This window comes from Melanostigma gelatinosum, assembly GCF_949748355.1.
Source record: "Melanostigma gelatinosum genome assembly, chromosome: 3".
Lineage (NCBI taxonomy): Eukaryota > Metazoa > Chordata > Actinopteri > Perciformes > Zoarcidae > Melanostigma > Melanostigma gelatinosum.
In genome coordinates, this window is record NC_136636.1 from 24,796,936 (window position 1) to 24,810,342 (window position 13,407).

General features: G+C 43.1%; 1 protein-coding gene across 1 annotated transcript in view; it reads left to right on the plus strand.

The window, feature by feature from the left end:
• LOC306775876 (integrin alpha-5-like) overlaps positions 1–13,407 on the plus strand; it is a 47,387-nt gene that overhangs the window by 28,461 nt on the left and 5,519 nt on the right. The window contains exons 18-24 of the mRNA XM_079266426.1: positions 435–572; positions 4,291–4,358; positions 10,839–10,989; positions 11,339–11,431; positions 11,937–12,016; positions 13,040–13,120; positions 13,243–13,348. Coding sequence (XP_079122552.1) covers positions 435–572; positions 4,291–4,358; positions 10,839–10,989; positions 11,339–11,431; positions 11,937–12,016; positions 13,040–13,120; positions 13,243–13,348 — 717 coding nt within the window. The remainder of the gene's footprint in view (positions 1–434; positions 573–4,290; positions 4,359–10,838; positions 10,990–11,338; positions 11,432–11,936; positions 12,017–13,039; positions 13,121–13,242; positions 13,349–13,407) is intronic.

Below are 13,407 nucleotides of genomic sequence, written 5' to 3' on the forward strand. Positions count from 1 at the left end.
AAGGGCAGAATGATCAGAGCACTTTGCTCTTTGACCGCACAAGAGATGGTGTGAGCAGAAACTGCCAGTCAACACCATTGTTTGTACACCATTTCTTCCTTTTACTCTGTCTTTGAAGGGGCCACATCGCTGTGGCTGGTTCTTAGAGAAACCTAAAACAGACTATACATTTAGGCCAATAGTTGCTGTTTGAACATCTGCTCTTGATTTTGTAAAGTGACAACTTTTTTTCTCTCGCATTTACTTGGAAGAGGTTTTTACAATAATCCGCAGTCGAAGGATGGACATTTTTTTGCTTGTGATTGGAAGTGTCTGCTTGTTTCAGATCATTGAGAGCAGACATTAATACACCAGATAATCAACTCTTGGAGACAACGGACGACAAATGTCATTCACATCAGTCACTCACGTAGTTGCATCTCTCTCTGTTACAGGACGAAGAGGAGTTTCGGGACAAACTCTCCCCCATTTTCATCAGCCTTAACTTCAGTCTGGATCCTCATGCCCCAGTGGAGCAGCATGGCCTCAGACCAATCCTGAATTATGAGACAGAACAGCGTATAGAGCAAAAGGTATGTGTATTAAGCCATGATGCATCTTGCATTAAAAGGTGTTTTGGGTGATACAGATAGTGCTTGATACAAAGTACAGATGTAAATCCCGATCGGACAAACCTCCTCCAGAGGTGATCAGGGAGTCATTGGGATCACATTGAACACAAGTGTGAATGGAACTGTGTTTTCAATCCACACACAACTACGTGAGCGGAAATACGTAATCGCAAACCAGCAGCGAGGAAGCTGCCGTTAGCAAGTTAGCGAGCTAAGCTACTGGCAAGAGAAATTGTCAAAATGGACATTCAAGACACTTGGCAATTCATATCCCAATGGAACTATTTGTGAAGCAAATGGTGGAGAACGGTTACAAACCGGTCCTGTCTGCAAGGCCAACGAGAAGAGGATGTTGGGTCTCTTCAACGTGATGTGCAATAAATGTATGTCAGAAATATCCAGGTTGAGAAATCCTCCCTAAATATCCAACCTGGAAATCCATGAAGCGCTGTTGTGTCTCAATACTTCATGGGAGTTTAAAAGTGCAAACATTTGAAGTCCATCTCTGTGTCGAGTTGTAAACGGTATCGATGTTTAACATTACCACATTGAACATCTTGCCCACACCACTTATATGGCCACACGCCTCGCATGTTGTGAACCGAGCTGATAGTCACCGCAGTGCTTGCCAGTGTAGAGAGAGAGCATGACAGACGGCATGATGAATATTTTCACTAAACGCGACCAAACAATCCAAAATCGTGTACGAATGGCGTTACACAGCGGTTCTCTGCAGGCCTACTATGCAGGTTTAACTCCACCCTCCATACCACAGCACAACTCTCCCGCTGTTTACACCGTGCACGCGGGGGAATTTATTTGAATGGCGCAGAAGGAGGTTACAGGCCCGCCATTTTAACATTGACATTAAATGTAAGGTCCCTTCTGCCAAAACCCCATATGGTTCTAGGTTCAGGGTCAGCCCTGGCAGAGCGTGAGCATATTAATGGCACTCTGGTCTCCCTTGGTAATGTTTCCTATGTGACGAGTCGGAAGGTTTATGGAGGACTGGCGAGTCATGGCTCTGCAAAAAACACAAGGGGGGAGGGACACGGCTCCGTTTGGGCGGGGCGGTGCTCAGCTCGCAGACATCTGGTTGCGGTTTGTTTATGTATGTTGCCAGTGGTCTCCGCCACCGGGCAAGAGCCAGAGCCTGAAAACGTGCACATGTTTATGCAAGTGATATAAGGTGAAGTGACTGCGATGTAGTGTGTACAACATTTACTTTTTTTTTTAACAGAATAAACCAGCTTTTTTCCCCCCGCCTAGGAGCCTTAAAGGCAACACTGTGAATTTCATCTGTTCTTGTTCCTCCTTCTCCCAAAGTGAAAGGAATCACTTAGCTTAAGCGATGGCTACTAGTAGACTGATGCTTCATACTAACAATTCAGTGTTATACAACTGCATTGTGTAAAGATATTGACAATCTAGCATACACTATTATTAGCTCTGTCTCACCCATCGTATTTAAATGGAGCGGGTCTGACTATTTCTAGCCCGTCCAGAAGTAATTAGTTCAGTAAAATAAAGGATTGTAGGAAATTAATCACAGCTGAAAATCATGGTGTTGCTGCTTTCAAGCTATTATTTTTTCAATATATTGTGGCAATGATGTAACAATGCGCTGTCGTGCAATGTTAACAGTTCTATATACAGGATTCAGAGCATTGATATAGCAGCAAACAACCTTTTGCAATGTAAAGATATAGCGGAGTAATGTCTACCTTTGCATAGAAGGAAGTCGCTCTCCCTTCCTGTGTGTTGTAATCCGAGCTCCTCTGTGCTTTGTTTACATACCCGGGCCGGCCGCGCATTCCTATGAGCGCAAGCGAGTCTCTCTGTCGTGCCCCACCGGCTAGCTGGTGGCTGACAGCGGCGACAGTAACAGCTGTACGGCGTCGTCGCTGAAAGCGTAGCAGCACCCTCCGGGTTTGCCCCAGGGGAAAACACAGTAGCTCTGTCTGCACTGTTGCTATCGTTAGCACCGTCAGCTGCTAGCCGCCGGCTCAGCCGTTGCCATGTTGAGAGCCGTGTGGAGGCAATAGATATGCTCTGAATTCCGTATTGAGCACTTTTAAAATCATTGCTGGGTGTGGTTACAATGCAACGGGCTATAATTCTGACCACACCTACAGTTAAGATTTTTGTGATATCAAACCTCCAATATTCAGACCATCATGTTTTTTCCACTAATAGCCATTTAATGTACTTACGTTCCATAATTACCTCGCTCTAGTCTACACGGTAGGTTTTATTGATGCTGGCAGAGTCCGCCTTTCTGCACAGGATTCAAATTGCACACGCAGTTGGTTTGAAGGTTTTTCCAGTGATTTGAAATTATGACTTCTCAGGAATATATCACTCTTTTCCCAGAAGTCCTTGGATTTCTCTCCATGAATGTAGTTGAATGTAGAATGTAGTCCGATGTTATTCTGTCAGATTTTTCATATCTGACAACAATTCTTATAGAATCATTAGACACATTATTTCACAAAGTACAGTACAGGATGTTTAAGCAGATACTGTTTGACAAAACAATTCTGTTATTATACAAATTGAACTGCTACGAATTTTAATTTGGCAGTGCCTGAACATTTAATGCAGTTTAGCATGCAACACCATAGCCAGTGGTCTTCCAGGTCTGATTTTGAGACCTGTGTTTTCATCATTCAACAGGCCAACCGTGGGTTGTATTGCTTTAAAGCTGGAGGGGAAACATGGATCTCGCATGGGTCAAACATATGGGAAGATGAGGAGATGAAAGTGAAAAAGAGATGAAAAGTGGTCAGAGGGGAGGGAAGATGAGTCGGTAGTCATCACTCGATCTTAATCTATTACTGAGCGCGTGTGATCATGTCTGTTTGGTGTTAAATGAGCCTCTTGAGTCCTGAGTGGATGTAAAACCGGGGACTTGGATGAGGAATCTCCACTGAGACACTGTTAACCATTGCCAGGCTGATTCTTTGCTCTCTGTAGCATTCTTTGGGAATCTAACGTTTCCCATATGTTGGAGAGATGAGGGTATGGCAACAATGACACTGTGAAGCTACTTGGGAGGAATGGTGGAGAGACAGAAAAGGAGAAAAGCAAAGATCTGAAGGGACGCACTGGAAAAAAAACAATGCGTCCAAATCAAATCACATTAATCTTTTACTGTGGTTTTTACCAAGTCATTTGTCACGAAAGACGAAAGTGCAGATTAAGCCCAACTCTCTTTTAAATGTGAGGTTTTCCCTCCTTGTGATCGAGGCTTTTCCGCAAAAATTCAACCCTTGTTTGGGTGGAATACATCTTCCTTTCATTCTCCTAAAAGCCTTCACCACGTTTTCTCTATTCTTCCTTTTCTTCGTTTCCCACATGTAAAGCGCACATTAGTTTAGTCCCGCAAACATGAAAGGATGCTGCGTTCGCACACGTTCTTAGCATCTGGTTGTCGCAAATATTGTTACAGTTTTGCACATGTATGGAGAAGATGTATACTGTATATCCTCTCTTATCCTTTCATTAAATCACGAGCAGTGCGCTGGCTTCTGTAAACATTCACTTCCTCGGGAGCTTTTCTCTCTCCATACCTTTGGACCCCGTTCCCTAGACAGCCCTCTCTCTTTTTCACCCATCATAACCATCCTTCGCTCCCCCCTCTTCCCTCCATTTATCTCTATCCTTCTCCCTTCCTCAGGCCCAGATTCAACTCGATTGCGGAGAGGACAACATCTGCGTCCCTGACCTCAAGCTGGCTGTTGACGGGTGAGAGGAAATCAACCCTCTATTACTTTACCTGATTCAACAAACACAACTCAAACTCTCCAGTCATGCTTTGCTGAACAGTTTCCACAGTGTCTTTTTTCCCCCGTACGCGACTGATAAAACACAACAGAAGTTCAAGCTCTTACATTTGTCATGAGAAACACACACTGGCGGGTCTTTCCTCTGCTGCACTTGAAGCGATGCATTTAATGTTTCTGGTTAGTGTGGCATGAACACAAGAAGAAGTGCATAGTTAGCATGAGCAGAAGTTACAGACTTGGCTGAATAGACAAAGTAAGCACTTACTGGAACAACACACACAAGAAATGCCACAGCACAGGTCATACTGCTCAGAGCAGCATTGATCGAGTTATTTGACCACTTGAATAAGCTGTGAATTTGAAATGAAGTTGATATGGCTATGGTGTTAGCAAACACTGTTTACACATTCAGCAGACACAGAGCAACATTAGTATTCATTAGCTGTCATGTTTCTCGACACCAAGTTAATGTAAGTCCAATGTTCCCTCTCTTTTACCTCCATTTTTGGTCTCCAGCTCCAACTGTCGCAAATTCAAAATGCTTTGTGCGTGCAGTCCAGAGCAAAACATGGCGCCACGGTTGCTGAATTCCTCCCAAATTGACACAGAATTTCAAACTGAATCGATTCAAACTGCAGATTGTTTTTTTCAGTTCTCTCAACACAGTCATTGTTAGCGGCACACGAGACAGAGTTTTAAGCTCAGGGGTATGACAAAGATCCAAGGGTGTCGGCTTTTTATTTCAACATTGTGGGGGGGCACATACAAAAATGTTTAGGCGTCCAACACTGAATTTTTATGCACCAATTCATGGTGTAAATATTTATTTTAAGGAAAATATGAAATTCAGGCGGCAGTTGACAATTTACAAAAATATATTATAATCATCTCCGATATGTTTCAGCATGATTTCTGCTCATGTTTAAAACTGCACATTCCAAACATATCCCACATATTGGTGTTCTCTGAAAAGAAGAAAAAATCGTAATTTTATGAGAATAATGTCACAATAATCCAAGAAAAGAATCGACCTACCCTCTGGTCTGCTTTGCGTTACGTTATTGCTCTGCTGATATGGAAGTATCCCCTTCAGACTCTGGTCTTTGAATTGTCTGGGAAAGTTTTGGGAAGCGGCTGTGCGCCGCCGTTCATCCGAGGTGGACCAAAACTAACTGAAAACACATCTGATCAGTTATAAATCTCAGCATTGTTAACATCACCACCTCCGATAAAGTTCAGCTCACAGCTGCTTCAGCAAGCTTTACAGCAAGAAACATCTGGAGTCTGGAGACTAGAAATGGGGACGCAGAGACACAGAGCTGCTCATCTTATTATAACATTATGAATTAATTCTCTAAATCGCAGATTATTTTTAGAGGCTCTAATACTCACTCATTGTTTTTTTTGCTAATTTGTGACTGCTTTCGATCAGCTGTTTTGATCAAAATGATTGCAAAGGACAATTCAGTAACAGCTGGATGTTGGTAGGGACATTGTTACGGTCAGTTGTTCAGGACCCATGCCAGACAACAGGGTAGGTGAAATAAAAGGTTTTATTTAGTTTGGTGCGTGGAGCCGGTGGAACATGCCGGTAGGAAGGTGAGATCGGGCGGTGTGAGTGGCAGCGACGTGGCACAGGAATCTTGGAGCACAAGAAAAACACAAGTTGGTTGCAGATCAGGAAAACAAAGCGAACTAACTGGTGAGACGAGGTAAAACTCAGAGGGGCTGAAGAAACAATCTGGCGATCAGACTGAAGGAAGCCGGGGTATTTGAATTGTCTGTGATGATGGTCTGATTGTTGGCAGGTGTGGAGATGAGCCCAGGTGCCGGATGATTGAAGCCACGCCCATGCCATACACACACACACACACACACACACACACACACACACACACACTGACAGAGAGTACAGAGGGGAGACACCGACACGAGCTGAGGTCACAGCGGAGCCGTGACAGACATGTCCCGACGGTCTCGACTAAATTATAAGCACTTGCAAAGATCCCTCGGACAGAATCCCTTCATGGATGTTGCAGTTATATGGCGTGCGCCTCGCCCATTACCAGGCTACCAGGTCATCCCAGTTATTCATGGTTTTAAAGGTATCATAAGTAATGCTGATGGTTCCATGTTATCATGTTATCCCACTGATCATTATGGCCAGCGCGATATGTATACATGCAGGCTTAAAAATCTTAAAAAGTCAAAAGTATTATGAGGAAGTAAAGGATACATAAGGATACATATCATGGTAAAAACACAAAACACTGACAATAAGACACCACACAGTACCTTTGAACTCAGAGTTAGTTTCTACAGTGAGTAAACTAGTGATAATCAAAGTATTATTACTGTGCTTGTGTTCCTTATGCAGGGAGAGACAGTGAGTTTGGTGAAAGACAATCAAAGAGAAAGAGCGTGGTCATGATATTCAAACAGATAAACAGGGTTGAAGACATAAGTGATGAGACGCTGTTTACATCTCATAACATGCCAACACTGGAGCGAAGATGTAGAGGAAAGATTCACACGAGTTATGATTCATCATTTATCCTCGTTCGTGGGTGGACGCCAGCCAAATATTTGGCAGTGTCTCCGTCCATTCACAAAGCGAACACACACACACACACACACACACACACACACACCCTCCTCTCTTAACCAGCTCTGCTACGAGGAGTGTTTCGCATTACGTGGCCATGTGATTTCTCTCAGCTGCAGAAGTACAACCGGTGAGAAAAGTCTCCCATGAAAACTCGAAAGATCGGGATTTGTTGCCACGGGACCAAACCTCCAATGATTCAGCATTCTCACTAAACAGACACACTATGCTGACACACTATGAGACACAGTGCTTTTCTCTTGATAGCTGAGAATTCGCAAACGGTTGGATGCTTAACATTCACAACCCTGTCACTGGTGTTTTGATTTGTAACCCCATGGCTTCAATTATGCTTTTATGAGCTTCATGATCCACCGTTATATTTTCCCAGAGAATGAAACTCTGTGTTGTTAACATCCCAACCATATGCTGCAGATTTTGTGCTCAGCATCTGCTGAGTGTTGTTGTTCGGGTTTACGGCGTTGCTTCCTCTGCATTCGCTAAACTTGCCCAGGCATAATTAAAATCATCTGGTGGTTGTCTTACCGAGCGAGGGGTCACTGCGTCCAGACGGGGGGGGGGGGGGGGAGCCCTGATTCTGACCCTCAACCAGACTCCTTTCTGCTCAACAGCAACATGAATGTACCACAAAGCATAGCGGCCGGGGGAGGGTTGGAGTCGGGAGAGTGTCGAGAGGATTTATCATTCTCACTGAAAGTGTGTTTGCACACAGGAGCGTCACTGTGAACGCGGCGGGGTGAGGCGGGGGTCGGTTTCCTGAGACAAATCACAGTGATCAGATTTGGGTCATTTCCCCGGGTCAGCCACGGACAGATACGCGTGGAGAAAATGGCCTTCGGGGACCGTCTGGAACAGAGATGCATTGTCTAGAACAGCGGTTCCCAAACTTTTTAGGCCGCGCACCCCCCCCCCCCCCCCGTTAATAAAAAAAAAAAAAAAAAGAAGCAACAGAGCCTTTTAAGCCTTCATAGCGCATAAGAATCGGACCAATGAGAGAACAGTTTGCTCGCGCGTGGCGTTAGTTTACAATATTTAGTCCGCTGTTAAATGTTGCAGTGTGAACACAAACTGCAACATTGTATCATATTAATCCCTGAATCAGAACAAAGCAAATGAACTGAAGGTGTGAAAACGCCCTGAAACACTGCAACAAAGTTTCAATAACTTTCAGTGACACAAGGCGTCACTTTTAAAGAGCAATACTGATGGCGAGCACACACGCACAGGCTCAGAGGCAGATTATCACATTTAATTTACAATTAATGAGCGACTAATGTAGCCAGGATGTCTTCGGACAAAGCATCGATGCGGCGCGACACAGTGTTGTTGGACACCGGGATCATGCACAACTTTTTTGCTTCTTTCTCCCCAATCATACATTCCACCATCTCTCTGGCAGCTGGCAAGCTCACGTCTTCGGCGATTGTGTGCGGTAGCCCCTTTCTCGCTATTCTGTAACCAGATATGAAGCCCGTAGTGCGTCATGTATAGACCCAACACATGAATGAGACTCCAGTTGGTTTTGGCTGTTTTGTAACTCCTCCAATTTCGATATAAACAATGTAAGGGGCTTTTGACTTGCACTGGCATGCTTGGTGTTCAGGTGGCGACGTAAATAAGAGCTTCAGACTGTTAGCCAGAACCTCACTGCACACCACGCACTGTGGCTTTGGGGAATCTGCGTTGCCAATCCAAGTGAAGCCCAGACACACATACTTTTCATCATATTTCCTCTTGTTTTCCCAGTCTGATGCTCACTCTCGTTTCCTCTTTTTTCACCTTGACTCCGCGATGGGCCGATGTGCTCCCGATGTGTCTGTGCTATCCCTTCCTCCTTTCGGTCTCCTCCGTCTCATCTTCCTCTGACTCTGACTCGATTTCTTCTCCCGGTCTCTCCCCAACTGCACCTCTCCGTTCCCCTCGCCTCCGATTCCTCTCTCTCTCTCTGTCCCTCTCCTCTTTTACGACTGATAGCTTCAGATGTCCCGCCTGACAGTTTTTAAATTAAAATTACATTTTTTTTTTATATTTAATATTATTACACCATCAGACCGCCATTACACTTTTCCTCTCGCGCACCCCCTAGAGGCAGCTCGCGCACCCCCAGGGGTGCGCGCACCCCACTTTGGGAATCCCTGGTCTAGAAGGACTTCACGTCCCTGCTTTTCATTAACTTTTACAATTGCTTCTCTGGCATTTTGGCCATGCCCTGCACAGAGTCACTTCAAATGAGCAGCGCAGCAGAGGTAGCACTAACGAAAGTCTGCCAGCGAACAGAGGCTGTAAACTGAGGCCCTTATTTTCAGTCATTTTGATTGCACTAGATAAAAATGGCCTTTGCGTAATAGATACTCACGGGAAATACTACTTTAAAAAAGAGTTTACAGCCATGCAGTACAGGCTCTGTGAGGCTGTGCTAAACTGTGTTGCTTTGAGCTAAATGCTAATGTTAGCATGCTAACACGCTGCAATGACAATGCCATCATTCTGATGTTTAGCAGGTACATACACCATGCTCACCTTCTTAGTTTATTCATCAAGAAAAGATTTAAACTGAGGCTAATGGGAATGTTCTTACTTTTGCAGGTATTTGAAGTGTTGGACAAAATTGAACCTGAATTTCAGGGATCACTTTAGTTATTATCATTCAAGCTACGGGAGACGTGGATGCGTGTATCCAATTTCATGGCAATTCATCTAATAGTTGTTGAGACACCAGCCTGGTGGTGGCTCTCAAAGAAAAGTTGAGGATCACAGGGGCTTTATTACCATGAATATCTGTACAAACCCCCTGGTAGATGTTGCGATATTTAATAGAATAAGTCAAAAGTTTGACCGGATCTGCGGGCCGCGAATGTCTGTTCAGAATTTCATGGTAAGCTGTCTAATAGATGTTTCTGTTTGGACCAAAGCGGTGGACCAACAGACCAACGTTGCCATTCACGGAGCAATGGCGGAAACTTTGATTCATCATTATATAGTTTTATTTTATTTTGGGGATTTTACTTTCGAAAGTGTGTTAGGAACTATTTAATTGAAGCCTAAAAGTGTACAGACCTCCATTGCGCCCTGCAATAAACAAAAGCTTTCCATCAGAATTACTTGTAAGATGTTATAACACATAAAATGAAACACATAAAGGCTTTAAAATGTTCTTTGAATTAAAGCTACAACAAAATGATGCAAGCTGAAATGTGTGACTCCCCAATTGTTGCTGCAATGAAGGAGATTTTTATCTAACACATAACATTTTATTTTCTCAAGTAAGTAATCAAATAATGAAGGAAGTTCAAGAGCAATACTAAAAAGCATAAAACGGCCATTATATACATTGATTGATATACGTTGATAAAGTTGTTGAATTTTTGGTTTTAAAAGTCACCTTTCCTCTTGTGTCTGGAAGAAAGCATCCGCACTGGAGTTTCAAGACACGTCTGAACCTCACTTGTCAATTCTTTTATATTGTCAATGGATCAAATGATTATGTGTAACATGAAAAGGGACGCTCGTAGTGATGAACACACGTGGAATTATCACCTAATTCTGCTGTTTTCCTCAGCTCTACGGAGCATTTAGCATCATTTAGCTCATTGTTTTGTTTTTATGTCGCATCTTTTTTTAAAGAAGAATTAAAAAAGTGCACACTGCAATACATCTTTTTTCAACATTTATTTTGAAGTAATTTATGACTTATTTCATTCATTGTGCAGATGTTACTGCAATTTGCACACTTGTATGCATGGACGTCCTTAACAGGGCATACCTCTTTTACTTTTTTTTGTCAACAACCTTGTTGTGGTTCTCCTCTCCCAGGGACAGAGCAGAAGTTTACCTGGGTGACGAAAACTCATTGAGCCTGACGTTCAATGCCAGGAATGAGGGGGAGGGAGGAGCGTACGAGGCCGAGCTCTACGTGGTGCTTCCCCCAGAGGCCGACTACAGCGGGATAGCACGCAACAATGTGGTGAGCCAGACAACTGTCACTTTACCCAGTGACTATACCGGTAATAAGTATTATATCTTTATTTCTGATTATTCTCCAATGTAAGCACAAATAACACATCTCTGGCTTTGTTCACAATACACAGCATGTTTGCTCATTATTTAAATTTTGTTGTCCAACAAAGTAGCACTTGAAAACAGCGCACTGTTGACAACAGCGCAAACCCACATTGTGTACATTCCCACCCGTTTCTTAGCAGAATAAAAACACAGTATAAGAAAAAATACAAAAAAAACAATCCTTGTGTTCAGTTATCCAGTAATCTTCATATTAGCGTTGACAGTATTTGATGTTTTTGTGTCCTCTCTAGAACTTGACTCAGCTGACGTGCAGCTATGAGGCAGAAAACCAGACCCGCTATCTGCTGTGTGATCTGGGAAACCCCATGAAGTCTGGTACCAGTGTAAGAGCCAACAAAGCCCGCATGTTGTCTTTGGCCTTTTTCAGTTTTTCTGTCTCAGGACAATTAAGTCAAGTCAAATTGTTCCGGCATGAAGTAATTCATACGCAAACTCCACATTCTTTTGCATTGACTTGATAAAACATACAAAACATAAATCAAACTCGGATGCAGATAGAATATCCCCTGTTTCCAAAAGCAGGGAGATATCTCAGACCAGAACAAGAGTCTCGCATCAGTTTGATTATTTAAACGGCATGTCAACTTTTCATCACCACCAATAGAATCAGCTGGACTTCAGTATGTTACTATGGGGGAGGAGGCCATTTTTAGATCTCTTGAAAGCTCCAGAGGGAGTGTAGAAAAGTATTGAGTATGTGGAAAAAAAACTAAAAATAAATGACAGAACTAAATCAAATGCAAGACATCACTCTTATGTTTTTTATATTATTCATCTCTCATGTTACTTGAAATTAATTGGGTACATTTCCTGTGGGTCATTTCCTAGTTACGGGCCGGCCTCCGGTTCACGGTGCCCAGACTGAAGGACACTCACAGAACTGTACAGTTTGAGCTCCAAATACGAAGGTAGGTCACTTTCTGTACAGTGAGATCGGTTCATGTGTGGTGTCCGCAAGTCCTTTAATGTCCAAATAAAATGTTATGCAGGTGTATGTTTGATTTAGTTTCATTTTGAAGCAGTGTGTTGGCACCCATTAATGTCATCATTTCCTGAAAGATTTCATGAAATGTTCTCTTAACCTGAACGAAAATGTAATAAAATCCAATAATGTGATAAAATGTCCTGACCGATGTTGTAAAAACCTTTTTCCTGCGGTTACCCAAACCATGAGGCTGTGCACTTACAGAAATTGAAGGTTACATTCTCCACGCAAAGTTGTGCTCACTTTGCAACTGCAACGCTACATGAAATACAAGACTGAGATTGAATCGACTGCTGGTGTCGAATCTAAGATCCACTCTGATCTAACGCACGATCCTCGCGTCACGACCAATCAGCACAATCAGCAGTGATATCTGGGCGGGTCCAGATATCCATTGGTTTAATGATTCTCTGCCTGATAACAACGCACCACTTGCCATCTGATGTCAATTTCAAATTCTACACGAAGCCAAGGCTTTGCTTTTGTTTACATACATGAAGTCAAATGTTCGTGTTTGACACGGACATCGTTATACATTTTGTGTTCTTGCACACTCTTACGTGAAAAAAAGCACACTACTTTTTACACGATTGCAGCATCCGTTAAAATGATTACATCATCAGTTTTGAAAAAAAGAAATGAACCCACGTCAGGACATTTATTACATTATTGGTCAAGTTATTGGGTTATTGTGTTCTATCACATTTTTGATCATGTTAACGACAATTTTTTTACACTTTAAGGAAATTATTACACTAGTGCTACAAGCAGCTACACACTGTTTTGACATTTTGTAAGCATTAGATTTATATTTTTGATACTGTAGGAATCAATATTTCATAACCCAGACTTCATGATATCGTGAGAAAATTGTATTGAGGAAACAGTTTCGGCAGGTGATTGATACATGTTGCTTCAGAAACAACTTTTTGTCTTTCTGTCGTAGTAAAAATGCAAACAACTCAGAGAGTGAGGTGGTGCTGTTCGAGCTGGAGGTGGCTGCCATGGCTGACGTGATTTTGCAAGGGTGAGGCTTCAAGGCCCAAGTCCTCCACTACATCATTGCATTAACATTTCTGAATCGTTCTTATCATTGTGGCTCCGGCCAAGTTAACTGCCCAAAACAACCTCTGTGTTTTTCTGTTGCAGTGTTTCTCGCCCAGACAAAGTCATCCTTCCCCCTCCCAACTGGAGTGTTCGTCAGAGCCTGAGGGGAGAGCGGGACATCGGCCCTGAGCTTCAGCAGGTCTTTGAGGTGCGCCGACACAGTTCTTACTGCTCTCACATATCTGTTTCAACATTTATGTTGAGCGT